At 49.0% G+C, this 23161-nt stretch overlaps 5 protein-coding genes across 5 annotated transcripts; 1 reads left to right on the top strand and 4 right to left on the bottom strand.

Annotated features, from left to right (window-relative positions):
- Positions 1-739: 739 nt before the first annotated feature.
- N7520_011899 (uncharacterized protein) lies at positions 740-1018 on the bottom strand (the record flags this gene model as incomplete). Its single annotated transcript, XM_057145832.1, has 1 exon — positions 740-1018. The coding sequence occupies one exon, from the start codon at positions 1016-1018 to the stop codon at positions 740-742; it is 279 nt and encodes a 92-aa protein (XP_056991586.1).
- Positions 1019-7068: 6050 nt separating this feature from the next.
- Positions 7069-7995, top strand: flbD (putative MYB family conidiophore development protein FlbD; the record flags this gene model as incomplete). The annotated part of the gene is made up of 1 exon (XM_057145831.1): positions 7069-7995. One exon carries the CDS (start codon positions 7069-7071, stop codon positions 7993-7995), a length of 927 nt encoding a protein of 308 aa, XP_056991585.1.
- A 3152-nt stretch (positions 7996-11147) lies between these two features.
- On the bottom strand, positions 11148-16088 carry N7520_011897 (uncharacterized protein; the record flags this gene model as incomplete). Its single annotated transcript, XM_057145830.1, has 3 exons — positions 11148-11777; positions 11825-14420; positions 14470-16088. The coding sequence occupies 3 exons, from the start codon at positions 16086-16088 to the stop codon at positions 11148-11150; spliced, it is 4845 nt and encodes a 1614-aa protein (XP_056991584.1).
- A 3014-nt stretch (positions 16089-19102) lies between these two features.
- N7520_011896 (60S ribosomal protein uL11) lies at positions 19103-19715 on the bottom strand (the record flags this gene model as incomplete). The annotated part of the gene is made up of 3 exons (XM_057145829.1): positions 19103-19116; positions 19172-19651; positions 19712-19715. The coding sequence occupies 3 exons, from the start codon at positions 19713-19715 to the stop codon at positions 19103-19105; spliced, it is 498 nt and encodes a 165-aa protein (XP_056991583.1).
- Positions 19716-20149: 434 nt separating this feature from the next.
- sec23 (GTPase-activating protein SEC23) lies at positions 20150-22801 on the bottom strand (the record flags this gene model as incomplete). Its single annotated transcript, XM_057145828.1, has 7 exons — positions 20150-20174; positions 20232-20425; positions 20485-21582; positions 21632-22108; positions 22165-22459; positions 22514-22644; positions 22709-22801. The coding sequence occupies 7 exons, from the start codon at positions 22799-22801 to the stop codon at positions 20150-20152; spliced, it is 2313 nt and encodes a 770-aa protein (XP_056991582.1).
- Positions 22802-23161: the final 360 nt, after the last annotated feature.

Below are 23161 nucleotides of genomic sequence, written 5' to 3'. Positions count from 1 at the left end.
TCGAGCCGCTCGCACTGGTTTAGATCGTTATACTAGTCGTGGAAGTCGCTAGACCGGACCCCTTTAAACGTCACGTATAAAATTCGGGTATCCTTACTAGGCCGTATGCTGGTTGAGGTCTAGGCCAAGGCAGCGATCTCTAATGCCGTACAGCGCCGCACAAGATCGTCGATTAACGAGAGTAGCGGTACCACGATCAGCGTGATGTCCTGGAACTCCAAGAAGGGCATAAGCGAAGCGGGAAGTTGGAAGAGTAGCGTTTTACCCGCATTAGTGGGCATCACCACGATCAAGGGCTGGCGGTTGTCTGTCCAGGCCTGGTCCTAGATGGCGATTAGCGGGGACAGTTGGGAAGGCCGGAGTTCGACCTAAGGGGAAAGCGTGGCCAAGGTGTTAGTGTTCCTGTGTCGTCATGTGACCAGGGGCAGCGCTAACCCTGTTCAGAACTAGCTTAGTTTGGGTCTAGGGGCATATCCTCCAGACCTTCTGCTCTCTCTCTTCTCTTTTCTCCCCATACCCAATATCACACACTGCTTTGTGAGCTTCATTCTACAGTATTGCACTCATCTTCCCATTAGCTGCCATAGGGCACCAAGACAAGGAAACAGTACCACTACTGACTAGCAGCGCGAAAGTAGGTCTGCCGGTGGTTCGTGCTACCCTCCATGGCGTCACGCTTACAGCCGTAGATCGTACCAGCGGTCTAGCCAGAGTGGCCAGTCTTCATCGAGCGGTATCGCTAAAAGGGATCAGGGGCGTAGCTGGGCTCATCATGGTCCCCCCCATCGTCCTCCGGGCCTGGGGCAAAGGCGTACTCGCGCATGTAACGGTACGAGGCCGCCTCGGCGATGTGGCGCCACTGCTGGATATTAATCTTCTGGTAGCCCAGCGTGGCTTTGGACTGTCTCTGCATTTGTTTTCTGAACCGCTCACTACCCCACTCGTGGCCCTGCACATCAGGATCCGGGGAGAAGAGATACGCTGCACAGTCCAGGGCAGCGAGCGGTTCCGGAAGCATATGCAGAAATAGTCCTATGCAGAAATAGTTCAAACCACGCTCGGCTGCCAGCAGATCAACATCCAGCAATGGCGCCACACAGTCGAGGCGGCCTCATACCAGTACATGTGCGAGTACGCCTTTGCTCCGGGCTTCCACAAAGGGAGCACCAGCCAAGACTGGTCGGGTAGAATTACTTCATGAATAATAGCCACTCAGCGAAAGTGTCTGTGTCTGATGATATTTAAAGATGGGCTTAGCTTAGCTGAGCTTCCCAGTATGGAGCTCGTAGGCGAGATTCCTTTCTACTTGTAAACCAGTAGTTGTGGAAAATTGGGAATTATATCCCTTCATCTAATTTAGGTCATGCCTACTCCGTCTCATGGTGTAGTACAACCGAGAACTTAGACAGAAAGAACGGGCATTCGTACACAATACTGTCAGTATTGAGGATACCATTATTAGACCTCCGGCAGGGTTGACGTATATGCACTCGAGATGCGGTATCCAAACCTTCTAACGTCATTGGAGTGTCTACATTCTCCATAACGCGGTACCTCTGCGCCTGCACGAGACAGCATGATTACATACATGAACATGTGTGGTAAGGGGCAGATCTGTTTGAGACATGCCAGCAGCCGAGTCCCGTCCTTGGACCAGCTGCAAGTTCCCAGTATTGGGCCACATGGTGCAACCACGGTATCCGGGGACCATAAAATCGGGAAAGACTTACTCTGAACCCCGTCAAATATTTCCAATTCAGCGTGTGTGTGGAATCAAACGGATATGAGGAGGTGTAATCATCACCCCATATCCATCAAGGATATACCAGGTAGCCGAGGACGGGAAAAAACCAGTAGAGTATCACAAAAACTTGGAAGTGGACATGGTACGTAAAGCAAATAGAAAAAAGCAATAACGTCAAAACGCAAACCTAATGTGCAAGCCTTGCATGGATGTGATCTCCTGATCTCCTGATCTCCCCCCATGCATCCCTTGCATTAATTAACGCCCTCGTTCCTGTCTCGGTTTTCAGCTGTCGGGTTTTCCACGAGCTAAGGGACATTGGGACACCATGTGCGGTGTCATTTCAGTCATGCACGGCATGGCTGAAATCGTGGTGGAGAGTGGCAGATGATTTTCGGCTGTGCTGTGATCTCACTGGTGTGGCGTGCAAGGCTGAACGCCACCAATAGCATCTGGATGAATGGCGCTCGGATTATCGGTCTTTGCATGAATAGTTGCTTCTAAAGAGTTTAGTTATCCGAGGGGCTTTCCAATACTTTTGTTTGTTTCCAAGTTTACTGGACCTGAATGGTCCAAATGTCCAAGGTTGTACGAAGTACTTGGGAGAGAAATTTCAATAAATATACACTGTTCTGGCTCCACGATATATATCCGCAAGACGGGACAACACGAGAATTTAATTAAAATAAATTGAAAGGGAAAACAACGCTACACAGGAAATTGAATCGAGTTCAAAATAGCATTAAAATCAATAAGTAATAAACTCACTATACGGAGTACTCCGCCTACTCCGGAGTAGGTACAACGTGGAATGATACAGCCTCAAACCTGAAACTTGCCCTAAATCCGAGCCCTAACGCCCAACACGCTAATCCACATCACGTGCACCACTAGATCCAATGGAGTAAACATCACAGAGAGCAATCTCTGCCTCGGCTAGTGATTGCATCATATAGCGGCTTGCACCCGAGAAGACGGTACAGAGACGGGTGATGTGGAACCCGTTGAGGGCAACTCTACATTTATCACAGCGACTAATATTGAACTATCGAAACCTGTAACAAGGCTGGGGCCTTGGTCAGAGCGCAACGCCAGTCTCCTCCCCAACTCGGTTAATCGAGGCACGGATCACCTGGCGACATAACGATATCCATATGAGGCATTGCTAAAATCCAGAGCGCCGGAGGGGTGCACCCCTGACTGCGGCTCCAATGTAGTGGATGAGTGCCACTTTACGGACCTACCTAGTGCGGATGAGTGCGAGTACTCCGCTGTATGACACGGTATAAAACCATACGGGAAATAAAATAGAAAATAGAAATGGATTAAAAAAGGATATACACGTATGTCCGTATACTCCGTGCTCATGTACCTATACCAAAAGGGAAAACGGTTTTGAAAGGTGGACCAGCTGGAATTGCCATGACACTTGCCGTGTACCTTCGCATCCACTCCCTTTTGCTGTTCGCCTCGTCCCCCTTTTCAATGTCCATGATCGCTTCTTTTGCCCCCGGTGGAGCGGAGCATACGTCAAAACGCATTGAATAGCTGGAACGAAAAGGAACAATGAAAATAATCAATGGGATTAAACGGTCAATGCTAATAATTCTCTTCCCAGAAAACAGGGCTTGCATACATCACTCCTGGAAAGTTCGTAAGAGCAAGTCCGATTGAGTTTGGACCGGGTAGATAGGGTTGAGCCGGACAGCGCAAAGTCAACGTGGTTGGACAAAACTAATGAATTGAACCCCATTGATAGACATCCCAGTATACCTAGAAGAGCAAGGTGTAGACAAGTTCGTCGGGAATTTTTCTAAATTGTTCTTTTCCTTTTTGTTTGTCTTCTCTAGAAAAGTTCTATTGCGACCCATTTCCCAACAAATAAGACTCCCAAATAGAATGGAAAACAAAGTTCACTAAACCCATCTGTCGAGCGAGATAAAAACCTTGTTTGCAAATAATATCCCGCCACAGGGATCGTTCGAAGCAAACTGGTTCGTGGGACCGCTGTCAAACCCGTCACCATCCCTCAGGGAGGATGATGACTGGTTGGATTATGGTCTTGAAGCGGGGCAAGCTGGCCCGTTCTCCATCGGAAGGTCCAGAACAGGTGAACTTCCCGCTTCTTCCAGTTTTTTTTTTTTCTTTTTTTATAAATGGATTTTCCAGAAGAATGGTCCGTTTTGGGATTTGTTGGCCGTCGTACGGAAACCTGTGTCGAATTTGAATATTGTCACTCCTGTACTCCGTACGAGGGGTATAGTCGATAGGTCGGAATGACGATATATAATTAATGTTTAAAGTCAAAACGGTGTGGATCCTTGCAACATTGAAATCCCAAGGAATTAAAAGCCCGAAGCGCGTGCCAAAACGGTTTCCCACAGATCGGGCACCATATGGTCCCCGAGTTCTAAAGCCCGAGAGGCACGGACCATCGAAGATTGATCCGTTTGTGATTGTAGTTTATCCTGACTTTCGGGATTCATTGACATTTCAAGTAGTGACGGAGTCAATTTGTTTGGGTAAATGGTTAAATGATATGAGCTGGCTTTGATTTTTTTTTATTAGTTTCTTTGCCTACCTGGATATAATACATTTCTAAATATACCTCTTATTCCACTTGCGATCTTGGTTTAATTCATGCTCATGACAAACGCTTATTCTTTGTAAGACTGAACCGGGGTAAAAAAGGGGGGAGTTCCCAGCTTCCTGGTTACATCGTCTGAACTAGTGATATTCTTATGACGGACTTGACAGGGGGACGGCAGGGGAGAATTTGGGTCTGGGCGTGCACGGGCGCGATCAGCGGTGATCCCTGCAGACTGACAGGGATTTATCTCAAATACTTACCATAGACATGATTGGTGGAGAAAGACATGTGGAATGACAGGTCATATCTCGGGTCTACCCTAGTCGATGTTGCATCCCAGGACGGGTTCATCCGGTCGACAACGGCTTTCTTTCCCAGGAGTATGGTATCCGATCGGTCCACACGAGGGATCTATGGCTTCGTATTTAGTTACTGAGGCGTTCTACAGTACGAGTACGTACATATGTAGTACGAGTACTGTATACAATCTGCTATGCTCATACCATCTCTGTCGACTTCTGTAGCTCGTACTGTAGTTCCTGGATAAAGTCAATTTGCCCCAGAAAAGGGGGCGATATTAATATATCCTCCATACCGTGTCAACTTCAGCTCCACCATCCTGATTAAAAGAGCTAATTTGAACGGAATACTATATTTACGTACAGACTCCATCGGAGAGACGTCTGGAATAGATTAAGTATAGTATTTTACTCGAACGTCGATAACCGCCCAGCGCATCCTTGCCCAAAGTAGCAGGACCCGCACAACAATGACAAATACCTGGAGGGACCAATCACAAGGACAGAAAGAGGTTCGTCACAGTGGGCCAGTAGCGTGTGGGTGATACGAGGTCAAAACACCAAACAGAACCAAGCAAAAAAGGTGTGGCGTGCGACGGCATGTTCAACGGTTTCCACTGTGGGGAGAGGCCCCATCTGCAAGATGCCAAACCGGGTAATACCCAGAAAAGGAGGGCGATCTCCACTAGCCCCGATCGCAGGCGAGAGCGAGAGCGAAAGGAAAGATGTGATACCTCATTGACCTAGTATGTTTGGTACACCAAAGCGTTAGGGTGGGAATAGTGGGAAACGACACGGGAAATAGATTGACTTTTAGGGGTATTTATTATTATTATTATCATTATATCATATTTTTTTTTACTGTACCCATTACACGCAGCCTGCAGCCTGATGATCGTCCCCGATCTGCCGCAACGACCAGAATTTCCATCACGTCACGGTCTCCCCGGGATCGCCCCAGTCCATGACCGTGACAGGTGGCAGGTGGTCCATGCGGCAGAATGCATACTGTACTTGATTATTGGAAAGGAAACTTAGAAAAGGAACATTTGCACAGTAATTAATCGTTAAAGTACGGATATACCTGTGGACATAGAATAGAAGTATGTGCCACCTTACGTTCCTTCCATGTTCTATAATGCAAGGTGTTTACTCTGCAAGGTTCAGAGTTGACGATCCACCTCTCACGGACTTATTCGGGGTCGAAGCTCCCCCCTTTTTTAGGAACACGGAGTGGCGGTTGTCAGATCTGACTTCCAATTTTCTTGTGTTTCCCCATATTCCAATGGTCTTCTTCATCTGACCCGGTCCTAGGGAATTTGTCACGATCGAACTCCACTTCATGCTTGGACCCACTGCCAATAGTGGGGATCCCAAGCCGGTCGTAAAGGGCAGAGCCGCCGATTGAGCCAATCAGCAAACATATCCGACCGATCGCACATGGATCGGTTGTGATCGAACAAGTGTCGTGCATGGCTGGCTGAGGATTGGGGGAACCGTGACCCTGGACTTAACAGTTGACATAGATCTGCCCCTGGCCCCTTTCCAGTGGAGAATGCGGGAATACGCTGTCAGGGGTGTCGACCGTTTATTTTTGATTCCAAGGTTGAAGAAATCGTTCCAAGGCAAGGTTCCAAGGTTCCAGGTTCTCCTTTGTTCTAGCTTTGTCAAATCGATTCCATCTGACCTTCTAGCTCACCATATGAAAGAAAAGCAATGTGTATGCTTTCTTTTCAACCAGTGTATCGGGGCCATGCTTCGATTTCAAACATATGAGCGCGCGTAGTGATTTGGAATTCCAGTAACGGGGCTCAGGGTCGATCCCTACGATCATTACTGGTATTTTCCATCAGCCCGGATTCCCGGGTCGTACTGACGATCCCCGGAGCATTTATTAATTAAGTATTAATCTATTAATTTGTTAATTTGTTGACGTGTTGATTTTCATTTTTTTTTTTTTTTCAGCTTTGGGTTTTAATAGTTCTACGGAGTAATTATATTCATTTACGAATTATATCACTCCAATGATACTAGTAGTTGTATACTTATGATGCTTATGGGTATTGTTTACGGTCTATTTTGACCCAAAGTGGAGTAACGCGTATCTGTACCGGAAGAATGGAAAATCCCAAAATCAAAAAATCAAAAAATCAAGTAGAAAATAAATAAAATAACAAATAAAATACCAATACCAATACCGATACCTTGTATTATATTAAACTGTCAGCTCCGAGATCTTGGATCGTGATCTTCCATAGTGTGCGAGTGGAGCTGGCCATTTTTCGTTGGACCCGTCCCCCTGGGTGCAGATATAATTCTCGCTGCTGCTCTTTGTGGCTTGAGTAACTTTCTCCTCCACCATTTATAAAGTACATCCCCCCCCGATACTTTAACATCATACATCAACACTTATATACATACACACCTCTCCCCACATGGCTCCCTCTCACCGTCGTGGACCTTGGGTCCCCGAAGAAGATCAACTGTTATTGCAACTGGTCCGCGAACAAGGGCCTAACAACTGGGTGCGCATCTCTCAACATATGCACTACCGCTCACCAAAACAATGTCGGGAACGCTTCCACCAAAACCTCAAGCCTTCCTTGAACCGTGAACCAATCTCCTCAGATGAGGGGCTTATGATTGAGCGCATGGTTAACGAAATGGGCAAGCGCTGGGCTGAGATCGCCCGCCGACTGGGAAACCGCAGTGACAACGCCGTCAAGAACTGGTGGAATGGAAGCATGAACCGCAAACGCCGTGGTCTCTCATCAACACCAGTCTCTCGCACTTGTAGTGGCCGTGTGGAGGCCCCATATGCTCGGGCATCCGTCGTGAGCCCAATTCGTCCTCGCTTCAGCACTCGCCCATGGGACACCGAATCTACCGCCTCCTCCGACGCATTCCCTTCTCGTCGGGAATCCATGTCCGCCGCTCGTCAACTTTCTCCCATCTACACTCTTCCCTCCATCAACCGTTCCATCGAAACCCCCTTGACTTCACCTGCATTTTCCGACATTTCCAGTGCTACCTCTGTCGAGCCTCCTTCCATGGTCTCGGATCACAACTCTGTCTGCTCCTCTTCTCCGCGCACTCTTCCTTCTCCCCAACTATTACCCTTCCCGGTCGATATGCGCGCTCAGTACGACTCCCGTCGTCCCAGCGTGTCTGTTCAAGTCGTCGAGGATTCTCCCAGCTACCCCGCCCGGTCATTGGATTCACTTTCCGACATCGCATCAAAAAGGCGATGGATGGAACACCAGCCGACTTTGGCATCGTGGCACCAGCCTACAGATCTACCAAAGCCCTTTATGGAGGCTCCCCGTGACACTCGCATGGGAGTCAACAATCTCCTCAACTAAAAGCGCAACGACCGCGAACTTTTGGTTTCCTTTTTTTTTGTTCCCCCCATCATGTTCTCCTTTGTCTCTATCATGATTGTACGACCTTCTTCTTGAATCTGCTTTTTCTCTGTTCTATACTTTATTCCCGTCCTTGTCCGGGCATTTTCAGCCCGCAAGGTTGTACATGTGTTAAAGCCCCCACCCTTCGTTTCGGCGACAACTCTCATTTGTTCTAATGTATTACCATGGCTCGCTTCGGATCTTTAAAAACCTGGGTGTTTTTTTCTCTCTTTCGGGTTACTGTGGGGTGGGCATCCCTCATCCCAATTTTCTGTTTCAGGGACGTTGGAGTCCCCGGGGAGTTTTTATTATGAATCAAGTGACAAAATGAATGGGATTGTGTTAGCATTTTTATTATTTTTATTTTACAATACCCCCCAATAAGGAATTCATACTTTATCCTACAGATCGACAGATCAAAGTAGGTCGCACATCAGCTCCGTCCAATAATCCTAACCATGGTACGGGAGTACATGTACCTCGATCTACTCTTTCAGGTCGTACCATCCTAATCTCATCTGTCAGATTTCCCTTTGGTTAACCACCTGTTTCAGAGATCCACGGGGAATTTTTTTTCCGACGAGGACGCCACTGAATACTCACGAGGACATACGCAAGGGTGTGCAAAAAGTAGTAGAGAGTAAGGCACAGGACCCACCGTATCTGCACGGCGCCTCTTTCATCCAAAGCGGCACAACGACGATCCCGGATAGATCTATCCTATTACAGAGACCTGGAAAAGAAAATAGATTAATACCGGGAGATACATGCATAGTAAGGTAAAATAGATAAGGAACTGGAACTGGGAAATGAAAGAAAACTTTATTAACTGGTTCGTCCGTACGTGCAGGAGATTCACCCCAACGGTCCCGTCGCCAACCACAAGCCCTCGATCGCTGACCGATGTGACACCATATGCACGAAAGTGGCGCCCCTCATCACCCCTCCCGTCATCCCAACCAATAAGCCGATGTGTCGATCGGGCTGGTCATGTCTGACGGAATGAACGGCGGGGCTGGGATCGTGGAGGGTGTTCGTGCATGCAAGCCCGGGGCGAGGGTTCCGGGGGCCCGGAGATGTCTGTATGCATGTACCGTACTCTGTAGCCGATGCGATGCAATGTGAGGGTTTTTTTGTTTCTGGATTTGCATGTGGATCCTACAGGCCAAGAGGAGGCCACTTCAAATCTGTTCGATTCTGTTCAAGTTCGGTTCCCAGGAGTGGAACTGGGTCCAAACGTTGGGGATCTTAATCTATCTGAAATCCGAACCCCTTAACCGGGTTTCAGGGTTGAATTATGGCACCTCGAGTTGATGTCCTGGGGAGCTTGGAATTAATACGGAGTAGTTCGGTTCTACATCAGAGTACGGAGTACAAGAATCAATAATCAGCAACGAAAATCAAATTCAATTCAATGAATCGAGCCCTTCAGCTGACGGCGACAACCGCCACCAAGCAGGTCAGCCATACCCTGAATCGTACACATGTATGCATCTCACTTGGGGCAGAATCAATAGTCCAACCTCCAGAGTGCTGATGGTGTTACTAAAAAGCGTTAGCGAGGGTGATTTGGAATAACGGCGTATCACTGTAAATGCCCGGTATAGAATACATGTCCCAGCATTATGGGTGACCCCCACCTATACACGTCCAACCAAACCACATCAGATAAAATTATGCAACGGTGGACCCAGAAGACGGGACGAGGAAAAGCAATCCTACGAACAAAGAAATTTCCAGTTCCATGGTTAATGGAATCAATAATTCATGAAAGGATAAGACTATTTAAATCAAGTACTCCTGTACTCCATACGGATTAGTTAGAACGGTACTGTAAAACTGTGCGGAATACCGGTATAGGTAATCTCAAGCGCCACCAAAAAGGGGGTGAGAAAACGGTCAGGCAACGGGCTGGTGTGGATACATCAGGCATAAAAAAAACCTTGGAATCAAGAAAGTATTAGGTTCTCCCGTCCCAATCCATCGGATTTCTATCCTATTGCCGGAGTCTTGACGCGAGCCCCCATTTTTGGGTTTTCCATGGATCTTGTCTTGCCTTGTAGGAACAAAAAACACCACTGTGACCCGATCTGGAATATATACATAGAGGAAGAAATATGATTAGAGAGGAATCTACTTCTCTAAAACAAGCTCCTAAGATTAAGATGCAAAGTCAAATCACGCAAAAATGAAAATTCCATCTGATTGGTCGACGGCGGATCTCGGTGCACCAAACGTGGTTTAGCTTGTAGGTTATCCGTTTGTCGGTATTCCGTACTACTCGGTAAATCAATAGCAGATCGGGTCCGATCTGATCGTTCCATCTGAACGTAACAAAAGAAAAAATAGTCTACGGAGTATGCACCTAAATAGTTCGATCTGTACCCACATCAACCATGGTATTGGATTCTTTCTTTGTTGTCATGAACCTTGGCGCTGGGTCGGGTAGTGACTGGGTTATGACGTTTGTATACAATAGTTCGAACTAGATAGACTTGCTTTGCTTTTGCCACTTTGAGAAAGAGATGGGCTTTGTATTGACTTTCAATGAACTTTTCTCTCCACCTTGAAGAACGCACCACTTTCTGGATTGGCGGATTGCCAAGTCCACATGGTCAACTCCACCAAGGTCCAAACTTTGAGTCTCAAGCTTTGAGTTAAAGTAACATATGGTATTAACCTGCTTGAGACTTCTAGAATGGGGATCTAGTCGGGTTGGAGCGATTTTGCCTCGATCTAGAAGTTGCCTGCGAGCTTGATTTTTGAGATGGTCTGTTGGTGAAGCTTTTGGTTCGCCTAACCGACCAAGTGGAACCATGAGCTTCCTGCCCAACTTTATCCCTGGTGCATCCTATCCGGATGGCTTGACTTAAGTCAGGTTCAAGGCAGACAAATGTATTCGGCAAAGCCAGTCATCTACCTGATACACAAAAATCCTTCCAACGTATACGTGTACAGTGCGTCATGCACAAGTAGAAACATGGAAATGGCCAAATGAAAAACAAAGTGAAATGAAATGAAACCCAGGGGCACAGAAAGATCAATGTAGATGTGATGCAAAACCAAGAATCAAGAAAAAAAATCGCTCAAGGGGTATATCGCTGTGCACATCATAACCAGATATCGCCTTCTTCGCCTTTCACCCATTGCGCCCACACAGTCTCATAGGCGTCTTCAAGATCACGCACCCAGCGCGCTGTGTCAAAGAGCCGGTTCGTGTATCGCTGCAAAAACAGCATCTGTCGCATGTTCACCAGCCGTCCAGTAGCACGGCCACCACCACCCGCCACATATTTCAAATCCATGCATAGTCGGATGGCCTTGTTCTCGTAGTCGTCATCAGAAGAGGCAATCAGTTCCTCTCGGGCCCGTTGCCCGGCCTCGTTGCTTGGTAGCGCGCTGCTGAGGATGCTGCTGGCCATCCGCGAGCACATCTTGTACTTGTACCGCGGGAACGTGAGCATTGGTGTGCCACTCCACAGGACATCTGTGGCTGTTGTGTGCGCATTGCACTCGGGAGTGTCGAGGAATAGATCCAGCACCTTTGCCCGGGCAATGTGTGTATTCTTAGGAGCCACATCTGTGAAAATAATCCGTGACGCAGTATCATCACCGGCCCATGCTCTAGCGGTGTCCCGTAAGTTCTCTTCACCTGTTTCGGGGAATCGCAGCAGCCAGAGGACGGCGTTTGGAATGCGCGCCAAAATTCGCAGCCATGTTCGGAATGTTGTGGGTTCAATCTAGATCTGTTAGCAGCAGCTCAAGTCGAATGGTTAAAGAGTCCTACCTTGTACAACTGATTAAAATTTCCAAGGATGATAGTATCATCACTGAGGAAGGGAAACAATTCTTTCCGCATCCGCCAACGCCGCATCTGTTCATCATCCCAAGAGATCTGTTGTTCTCCCGCATCAGGGGCACTCTGTCGGTGGTCACAGCAGAAGAAAGTGTCTCGAGTGAAGACGATCTTCTCGTCATACACCCAATTCTCAAGATCCTCCCCATTATCCTCGTCAAGGGGACGGTCCTCGATGCGTGTGTTGCGCCGCGCAGGACTCAGAGTCTCCGGAGGAATCGAGATCTGATCAGCAAGAATGTAGTCACACCACTCCGCACCAAGAGTTCCCGCAAAGCCCATGAAAGACATGTGGATGGGTGCAGGCCGGGCGGCAAATACCTCGTTCCGAGCACCACGAGTATAGCCATTCAGATTGATCAGGATGTGAATTCCGTCGTCGACGATCTGCTGGACCAAGCGGTCTACCGACCATACGCTGGCATCGTGGAAGACTGGCGCCTCTTTTTCGATTTGCTGGCGGTGGACAGATTTATCACTGCCCGTGGTGGCGTAGCAGTAAGCCTTGACCTTGTTTGGGTTGTGCAAGCCAAACACTGATTGCATGAGATGAGCCAGTGGGTGGTTGTTGAAGTCAGACGACACATAGCCAACTCGAAGAGCAGGATTCGGTGGGGCGGGAGGACGGTATACTGTAGGTGGGAGCCAGGGCAGTCGCAGAGTCGATGTAGAGATCCTGAGACCGTTGCGCTGTGAGATCTGACGGATCTGTTTCGCAGACAGCGGACAGGTGAACGTGTGGAAAGGCAGAACAGTGGGCGCATTCGGCGCACTCAGAGCAGCAGGAAGTTGAGGCCGACGGTACTTTGACGCAGGATAGTCTTTGCCGTAGACATAGCGATCTTGATACCATTGCCATGTAATTGACCGGGTGGCCCGTTCAATCAACCGAACAATACGAGACCCTTCCCATTTCTGCCCTGCCCATGACTTGAGAAGCTTGGCCAGGGTCGATCTCCGATTCCCTGTGAAGCTCGAATCCAATGCAGGGGCCAATTGGAGACATAGCTGCTCGGTCGTGTTTTGAGTCAATAGCCCCCGACCCCAGTATTCGCCTTCACGAAGTTGTCGGTCAACAATGTCCACAACGCGCTTGATCCAACCAGCGCCGGTGTCATTAGCCTGGGCTTCACGAAGCATGCCTTTGTCGTCTACATGCCATCGATCGTGGAATCCACGGCCATTCACAATGCCACCACGACCAACCCAGTTGCATACCGAGTTCAACGCATTGGCCAGACCACAAGCAGCTTCGGCGAAATCGGGATTCACCTTAACAGCGCGCCTGTAGTAGGAAATAGCGTCGTTGACTTTCCCAGAATCCTTCACCGCGTTGGCCAGATTTGCCAATGCGATATCGAAGTTTCCATCGCATTGGACTGCTTGTTCATACATCTTAATTGCAGCATGAAGTTGACCAATATCCTTGAGAAGGCTACCAAGGTTTGTATAGAGGTGTGCGTGGCGGGAGTCCAGATGCAGTCCGTAATTGTAGTACGCTAGCGCGAGGGATATACCGCTACCAGGGAGAACACCTGGAATCTCCGGGTGTTGACTTTCGCCGTTGGGGCGTACAAGACCACGAGCTGGGGGGTTGTTCTGAATGCCGGCAAGTAAGATACCAACATTGTTCGCAGTGGATGGACTGGGCTGTAGAGAAAGTGAAAGGTAGTAGAGAGCCAAGATATCTCTGACGCCAGGCGTGGACCTGGGTGCTCCAGATGACACGGTCGCCATCCCATCCTGATATATCTTTGCCAGTGAAAGCAGGGAGTTGCTGGTAGTCGAAATTGCGGCATTTCGCGAAATTCCTTCGGCAACGCACTTGAGACCAGGCGGGGTCCCATTGGCACCAAACACGAGTTTCGACGTTTGCAGAGCTCTATCCGGATACAAGAGAACACTCTCATTAGCCTCTTCGGGCTGGTAACCGGTGCCTACTCCGTGCGAGAACGCGGTAAAAATTTGCTTGATGAGGCTTTGGATCCCATGCCGCCGCCTGCCAGCGGCGATCAACACGGCATCTTCAAATGCCCCAGCAGCTTCAGCATTGTCACCTAGGGCATAAAGCATGTTGCCCTTGGCATGGACTAGTGCTAGCATCCGCCCATTGTCCGAGCCAGGAATAGCATAGCCACTGGTCGCGAAGCCGACCGGAGTCGCATCGAGAGAGCTCAGGTTCAAATTCTGGACTCTTGCCATGTCATCATCATAGTCAAAGGACACCTTGTCGTACATGCAGACATCGGAGACATTACTCTCTGCATCGCTCTCCGGCTCGCTGGCATGCTCATCTGTCTTGAAGCAATCTCCATCCTTTGGATGACGCAGCGAATTTTGTACAAAATCAATAATATTCACTGCCTCCCGGCCACGGTGGCTGCTGCAGAAAAGACCTATCAAATGCTCAACAGCTTCAAAGAAGCTTGGACGCAGTTTGACAGCACGTAGCCAATGTTCCTGAGCTTCTTCGCGCCGGTCGAGGGCGAACAAAGTTGCCGCTAGGTTAGATATAGCCTCCACATGTCTGTGTACAAATTAGCATCATCTCAGCGATGAGATATAGGTATACTTACGATGAGTCTCGGGCAATAATGCGGGAATACCAGCGCATGGCTTTGTGATAATCTCCCAATCCATATGCCAAACAGCCTCCAAGCAGCATGCCATCAATCCATTCCCAATGACTCTCATGACACAGATGGGAAAGCATTTCCAAAGCTGACTTAGCGTTGGCGACCGGAGAAGCCTCATTGAAGAGAGAGCCCGAAAAACGTGATGGCGCTGCATTGAATCGTCCGGCATCATGCATTTGTGTGTCTGTTCGGTGTTGACCAAATTGATTCAGTGAGGGCCGTCGATTATGATGACTGGATACAGGATGAGAATCATTCATTCTCAGCAGACCAAGTTTCTGCCGTTGTAAGTCATGTTGGCTAGACGGGTAGCTGTTATGGCGAGTAATGTCAGGAGGATTCTGTGAAAAATCAAGCCCCGGCTGGCGAGGAGGCTTGGGATAGATGCTTGGTTTCAAAAAGCGTGCGTTCTGACCATCGGCGTTTGATATACTGTTGCGGCGGGCTTGGTGAATGTTTGCAAGAAGATCGACATAGACCCCATGGGCCCACGACAATATCTTCTCTTTGAACTCGACATTCACCGGGACCGTCGGTGGAGCTGGGATTGGTGTTAGGCGAGTGTTGTTCCATGAAATTTGTTCATTATGTGTAGGATTTGGTGAGAAGGATGACACAGGTCGGCTGACCCGACTGTGATAGGGTAACTGTTCAGAGTGACGGGGAGGGAAATGGGCCTTGATCATCGGATCCTGGGGCATGCCAGGCTGAGATTGGCCCCATGCGAAACCTGTGTCCGTTCGACTTCCAAGAACATGAGGCTGATTGAACCCAGGCTGGCTGAGGTCATAAAAGGGCTGGGCGTTTGGGTCAGTTCCAAAGCGCGGCTCCCGAAAAGCCGCAGGACGATATGGGATATAAGCCCCATCAGGCCAATATGGTCCAAATGGGCCCGTGCCTGCGGACGCGGTCGGCCCCACGCATGGCTGAAGGGTCGCCGGAAGGACAGTGGGAATATAGGAACCATTCTGCAACAAAAACCGCTGGGAGGCCTGTACGGGTAAGCTCTGATTAAGCATCGAGTCGATGCCAGGCGGGTAATTCACTGGGCGGACCCAGCTAGTACCATTCGCATCTTGAACCACCTCTCCAGCTGCAACAGGGTTGCCCGCTTCGTTCTTGAAGACCGGGGGGAAGTTCATGAATTTCACGGATGGATCGATAGTATGATGCCAATTATCGGTCGGCAAACCCTGATGTGAGAGAAATTGTCCCGAATCCATAGGCGAGACCAAGATATGTTTTGTCGCGGGTTGGAGGGTTGATTCACCCAGGGTTCCATCGTAGCCAGCGGCGAGGGTACCATTCGGGGTCTTCCTTCGTAGCGCATGTTCGGAGGTATTCGAGCTAGACCCAGAGGCATCGCGAGCGTCAAGTCTCTGTACGGGATGCGGTAGTTGGAGGCGTGATCGGGAATGATTAAAGAAAGGTTTGGAGGGGTCGTTGCGGGCGGGGAAGGACGAGTCATTCAGGTCGTACGGGGGCTGGTGAAGGGCATCGTGGGCAGGATAGTGGAGGTGATGCGGCTGAGGAGGAAATGGCGCGACGGTCGGAAACATGTTGGATGATTTTTTGAAGTTCTTTTTTCTTCGTAATGTGTCCAATCCTTGTTGGGAGGATCGTCTTTGCGATTCTGATTCACCTCCTCGACCACCACAAGTCCCCCTCTCTCTCCCTTTTTTATCTTTTTTAGTCGAGTTGACGGTCGAAGAAGCGAAAAAAAACAGGGGGGTATATATTGGTTACCAAAGCGAATTCAACAGAGAATCCAAAGGCAATCAACAAGCATCCTCCTTGTATCGTTTCCGACACCGCATTATGGGGCGCAGGGTGTGAGAGAGCAAGGCTGAATGAGAATTCAGCAGGCTCGCAATATCGTCATCGAGTACAATCCACGATAAAAGGCCAAGTGGTTTAAAGATGATCGATCCCGGGCGGACGCAAGGGAGAAGGGGGTTCAGCTGCGGGTGCCAAAGGATAATCTTGGCAGGTATTGTGATAAAGGGTAAGTACGGAGTGCAAAGAGTGAGGTAGATGTAAAAGAAATGAAAAGAAAAGGAAGTTGCGTATAGTAGAGTGGACTCAAAGAGATGAGTGGGGGGATGTGAGCGGATCCTGACCAACTCTCGGTCCCTTTTTACAACTTATGGCCTTGGCCATGACTATAACTACACTCCTACTATTCCTACAACTCCTACTACTCCTATTCTATACTGGATACTGGATACATTCATTAATCAAGCACAACTTATTCTCTTCTCAGTACTAGTAATAGCTCATTGTTACCACTTATATCCTTCCCCTTTCCACTTCTTTCTATCTCTCTCTAAACTCCACTGACCCACTTGATCCAACGGCTGAACTTACCGTCTCCATTCAGCGGCCAACGTCAGTGGACGATTGGTTCCGCTCCGGTAGACTAGTCATGGATCGGTGACGCCCCGCGATGATCGAGTCGAGCCTGGTCCCGTATATAGGCGCTGATATTCATTTGACAACAACACCAGCAATTCAATTCATAAGGGGTGTGTATATTTCCCCCTGTCTTGCCTCGCGCCTGATCTTTTCTATCTAAGCCCCCAATTCTGAGGCTGACTAACCAGGCTATCCCCGATCTGCACCTGATTCTCCCCCAACTGTTTATAGTGAAACCGTGCATTCATGTCTCGGTAACTTCGTATATTGATCAGCCCTGGAGCTTATGCTCCACAATATACACGTCCAGATTCCACTACAGGGAATAATCGAACATACTACGGGAAGTACACATACCATAATCCTTGATATTTTTTTTTGCTGAATTCTCAATGATGGACATCCTCCACTGATAATCCGTTACATCTAACAACTGGCATGCGGGTCGGGTGATACAAAAGCGGAAGCACACCGATTGAAAAAATATACTCCAATCCTGCAATGGTCGAACCGGGGGCCGTCATTTCAGTTGTCCAACGATCAATATTTCCCGATAATCCAGACCTCTACGGGGTTCAAGTCTCATCAAATTCTTCATGTGGGTTCCCGCAGGAAAGCTGGAGAATGAGACCATCAAAATCAAAATCAAAAGACAAGGATACAAGAAATTCATCATTCTTTTTGCTTTTTCTTGGTCTCCACCAAACTCCCCCTAGGTGGACCAACGAACATCACCCGCTATGTGCTAACAAGGCCATCCAGCAATGATCGTCGGGGTGGTGGGGACTGTGGACTCCGTAGTGCCTCAGTCCGTGTGCGCGAGTCCGGTGAAATGCTGACACGTACTGTACTTTCAAGTTTCCGGATTCTCAAGCTATGAGTAGATTGATTTCAAATGAAAATGTTTCGACAGTTTCAAATAATCAAATGTTGAATTGCGATACGAATTTCATTAGCATTACCTAGGTAAAGGGGGCATTATTCCAATTGAAATCGTTTGTTGGTGCGTACTGGATCGCTAGCGACCGTTGGTGTTTCGGAATCCCGGTGTTGAGTACGGAGTACGGAATACATCCATGTCTACCGAGGGGTACATATGCATGTATATTTGGGGGCTGTGCGGTCAGGAATAGAAAAAAAATCGAATGGTGGCCTCATACCAGGCGTTGTCAAGATCAATCCCTACACGTCGTAGTGGTTATATACATTCGTTCCCGTGTTGTCTGCAAGAAAATTGCAAAACACGAAATTTGGTTTAATTTATGCCGTGGAGACCTTGAGCCAGACCAACAGATTCAACACATCTGATCGACAGCATTGATATTGAAATGCAGCATGTGTACTCAGATGCGCAGACCCGGCATCAAAAGCCGACCGGGATTCATGCAGCATGTCCGTGTATCTGATTTGAGATTCTGCGAACTGGCATATCACACGCAACTCGGTAGGTGCATGGATGTGACCAGCCAAAATCAAAAGTTAATCAGTATGCAGTGAAACTTTAAAGAAAAGAGAGCAGGAGTGGAGTCAAAGATTCTTCATTTCAATTCATTTTTTGTTTCGTATTGAGACTCAAAAGATCTACAATCCATGGGACATCCATGAATGAGTTACAAGCTACATCAAGACCAGACAACCTTGGAAGTCTGTATCCTGAGATGTAGGCCCAAGAAATGGACCATGGTATCCACAGGGACCTGACACAAGGCCAAATCCCGAGAATACCGCGGTGAGTAATGGGTCATTTGCTCTCCTCTGCTTAAAATAAGCCTATACCACGCAGTAATATTCAGACCTCGTAAGGAAAGAACGGTAAGGGCCAGAGTGTATCAGAGGGTTCCGGAAAATGGGGCTTGCGCCATAAAAATCTAGAATGCTTCAAGCATCCACCTCGCCATTGGGGTGCAGCGAGAGGAAATGCAAAGAACATGAGAGGGAGATTGGAATAGTACAAACGGAAGGAATCGGGAGGCGAGTAATCCAGTTGTTCATTTGGACACTCGCGCGAGCGCAAAAGAAAATGGTATCAAAGTCATGACTCATGAACATTTTTGTTTTTTGTGTTGAGGCAAATCGTATTCTGCAACTAGGACCGCTGTTACGCAAAAATCCAAACCGTCACAAAAAGGAGCTACCTCTCTCCATTCGAGAGGGCAATTTATTCCTCGGGAACTAGAACAATATTAGTGAATATGATCAAAAGGTGTGATTGACTGGAGAAACATACTGTCGATCTCGCCAGCCTTGACGTCGTCGGAGACATCCTTGGGGCTGCGGCCATCGACCTGGCAGCCGACGGAGAAAGCAGTACCGAGGATCTCGAGGACGGTACCCTGGAGAGACTTGGCCATGGAGCGAGCACGCATCTGGCGAGCGATCTCAATGATGTCGTCAATGGGGATAGACTTGGTGTGCTTGATGTTCTTCTCCTTCTTGCGGTCACGGGGAGGCTCCTTCAGGGCCTTGATAACCAGGGAAGAGGCGGAGGGAACAACGGAGACAGCAGCCTGACGGTTCTGGATGGTGAGACGGACAGTCACACGGAGACCCTTCCAGTCACCAGTGTTCTTGGCAATGTCTTCACCGATCTTCTTGGGAGACAGACCAAGGGGACCGATCTTGGGGGCAAGGGCGGACTGAGCACCGACTTCACCACCAGTCACACGGAGGTGAATGATCTTCACCTCGGAGGGGTCGAACTTGGGAGCTGTAAGTAGAAATTTACATTAGCCGCCATTTAATGGCATACCAAGGTGATGATACTTACGCATGGCTAGTGCGAAAGGTAGTCGATCTGCCTTGGGTTGTCGAAGGGGTGGATGGAGAAGAGGAAAAGAAATTTGGCGGAAGAGACGAGCGAAGTCTATCGCGACGGGGACCCACAAAGCTAGTAAGCGAAAGTCTCAATCGGGGAAGTAGGGCAAGCCCCACAGCTTTTAACTCAGTCACGTGACTAAAATATTAGCCCTGGGGGTGGTTGCCGCTTCGGGTATCATGTTGATCAGCTAATACAATACGTTATTCATGGTTATCTACTTGATGGTTATCTACTTGAGCTGTATTTAGATTGAATACTGGTATCAATTCATTCAATCTACTACTATATCGAGGCAAACAATTGGAAATTTAAATCACCGCTAAAGATACACAAGACCCGAGGGGTCAGAGACCGCCCTTTGCTCTCATGGCTATCATGTATAGATGACTAGCTGGTACCGGATACCGCGAGTCTAATCAGAAGTTAGTATGCTTCTAGCACTATCTTGTCATGGGATCTGAAAACTTACTTCATCAGGTGATCCATGAACGTCTGCAAAGAAACGTCATCGGTGAAGATGGTTTGCGACGACACACCACCGCCGTAGCCTCCAGTTGTGTGGGTAGTCGAGGGGTTCAGCTTGGACAGAAGGAAACGGGCCTGAGACCCACCGGCATCACAGACAATGAATCGGGGAAGTGGGAAACGCTCCGAAATAAGTTCCTAAAAATGGTCAGCATCATTCTTCGAAATGGCAGAAATCGAGGAATAGAAAAACCAACCCTGGCGTCCTCCTTTGGCTGCTGCAAAAGCGCCTTGAGGTTCTCGTATCCCTCCTGCTCCTGGTAACCCGCTTTCCGCCATTCGGCAATAGTCTCGCCGTGGAAGATAAGGATGTGGAAAAAGGTGTCAAGGAGAAGGATGTGCTGGGGTTGAATGGATGCAGAGTCCAGCAACACGGGCTGACTGCCCTCCACCTCCAGGGAATATGAGTCCAGGGTAGGCTGGATCATGACAAGTGAGTCACCGGCATCCTCATGGTTCAAGACGTGACGGTAGAATGCAGTCTCATCGGGGGAGTTGTTAAAGACTTGCAAGAACTGGCTTCGTCGTAAGTGGAACATGAACTGAGGGTAAAGGGTAAAGTTCTTCTCCAACCGGAATGATGTTGGATCATCCTTCCGGTAGTCAGCAAAGCGTGAGCAAAGCCTAATCAGCATACGATCCACCCAGCGGAGCACATCTGGGCCATCATCAACCTCCGCCTTGAAGACAGCGATTCGAGCCATGAGTACCGCAGCAGCCTCCTGGTCAAAGGACTGTGCCAGTGTCGGGTCGCCCGCGGGCCCACTGAGAGGCCGTGCGGTTGTAGTCACACGAAGGTGGTAGTGCCCAGAGGAATGCTGGTAGTATGTCAAGAACTGCATCATACCTCTCTGAGGGCCAGGCTGCACAGCAGCGGGACCGCCTTGGTTAGCGATCTCAAAGTAAATACCGTAACTTGAGGACGGATCGATACCGCACATCTTCCATGCGCAGGTGTTTCCGATACCACACTCAGTTTCACCGACAGCGCTCGACTTCTTGTTCAAAGAGATCGCGTGACCAATAAGACCGGTAACCTTAAGCTCCTTGGTTGTGAGGACCTCCAATGAGGCATTGAAGCCCATGAGAAGGTTGTCGTTGGCGTCCTTGTCGAACACTCGAATAAAGGACTGCTTGAACTGAGATGAGGTGAAGCTGTCCGTCAACAGCATGTGACCACCAGTGTAGTTGGACAGGTTCTTCATCTCCAAAAGACCGACTTGATCAAGACATCCGGCGAAGATATCGACAATGTGGCCGTTGTTGGCAGCGCGCTTCGCGAGGTTATCGTAGAACTGAACTGGTTAGTAGTGGAATAACACATGAAAAACCAACAACACCCACCTTAACAGCCTTCTTGTAGTACTTAATGTTATCGCGATCGATGTCGTGGTGAGAGCGAATAGGCTCCTTCAGCTCGGGTGAAACAACATGACCGGGGCCTTCGGTAGCGGCACCACTGACAAAGCTCATAATACGGGCACCGGCATTTTGGAAAGAGCTCTCCAACAAGCTGGTGGCAACACTCAGAGCCACACCGGTACACCGCAAGGGACGCTTGTCGTTTGCAACAGGCCAAGGGTCATGTTGCAGTTGCTCGAGGACGTTAGTGATCTGGAACTCAGCCTGCTGAACAGGCAGGAGGAAGCGCGCAGCGGGAGGAAGAGGAGGGCGAGCTGGTTGTTGTTGAGGAGGGGCACCCGGGCGAACACCGTGTGCGAGGCCGAGCATCTCCTGTACTTGCTTGGCAGTGTAGTCTTTGTTGCCACGGAAGACGTAAGACTTGGCGCACTCAGTGTAGCCAAGCTCGTGCACTTGAGCCTATTGAATCCCAGTCAATATACACACGTAGCTATTTTAGGAGGGTTGCGCCCTACCATGGTTCCGAAGGTAACCAGACCAACGAGCGCATTTGGCGGCAGCAGTGACAAGCTCATGATGAGCGCATCCTTGAGCGCCTGGAGGCTGTCATCCTCCTGGCAGGTATCGACAACGTAAAGGAAGATCGGGGGGGCCGGGGCCGGGCGTGCCAATTGGTACTCGATCGTGGTGCTCGACGGGTGGAGCTCGGGGGGTATTGTGTTCTCCGTGATATCCTTATAGTGAGCCGGAAGAGGGTTGCGCGAGAGACAGAAGGGACAAATCCAAATGCGTGCGCGGATATCGACAGTACTAGAGATTGGGTGAGTTTCACACAATCCGGGGATCAACAATACGGGCACCTACGCATATGGGTTCAGAACAGCCCGACAGGGCTGCTTGCAAGTGACCGGCTCATATTGAAGGATAGGGGAATCGGGCTTCTCCTTGAGGGGTGTATAGACAGCAGCAATGGGGACGACTAGACGAGAGGCTTCCTAAATCCGGGGTTTAGTGGGAGAGGCGCGATATTGAGGGGCGAGGGTCCAATTCATCACACACCATGCGGGAGCTCGGAAAAGTGTTCCAACTGAGCCGGATACCATCGCGGTCCTCCACATCACTCCATTGATCCTTCAAGGCCTCGAAATCCATGGTGGGGACTGAGGTTGGTGGATTCGGGGGTCCGGTGTTGACCAAGGGGAGGGGGGGTTGTTGTAGATAGAGCAAATCAAGGCGCACAGAATCTCAATACAAAGGAAATTTTAGATCAAAAGACCACACCGGAGCTTAACCCAGATCCCAATAATAAAGACCCCGACGTCAGCTTTCGGGGAGATGATCGAACTGGTGGATGAAGTTGTGTGAGTGAGTGGTTGTTCCCCGACTAAGGCCAGGTTGCAGCGCTACTGGTTTCTATCGTTACCCGTAAAAACAACGAAGGCCGCAATTTCTAACACCTCAGGCAGAAAGATCTAATTTGGCTTAGTCACATCTACCGGCAAAAGCCTTAAA

The sequence above is a fragment of the Penicillium odoratum genome (genome assembly GCF_028828045.1).
Source record: "Penicillium odoratum strain IBT 22623 chromosome Unknown utg000008l_segment0_segment0, whole genome shotgun sequence".
Classification (NCBI taxonomy): domain Eukaryota; kingdom Fungi; phylum Ascomycota; class Eurotiomycetes; order Eurotiales; family Aspergillaceae; genus Penicillium; species Penicillium odoratum.
The sequence above is the reverse complement of the archived record's forward strand: the minus strand, read 5'-3'. Positions and strand labels throughout refer to the sequence as shown.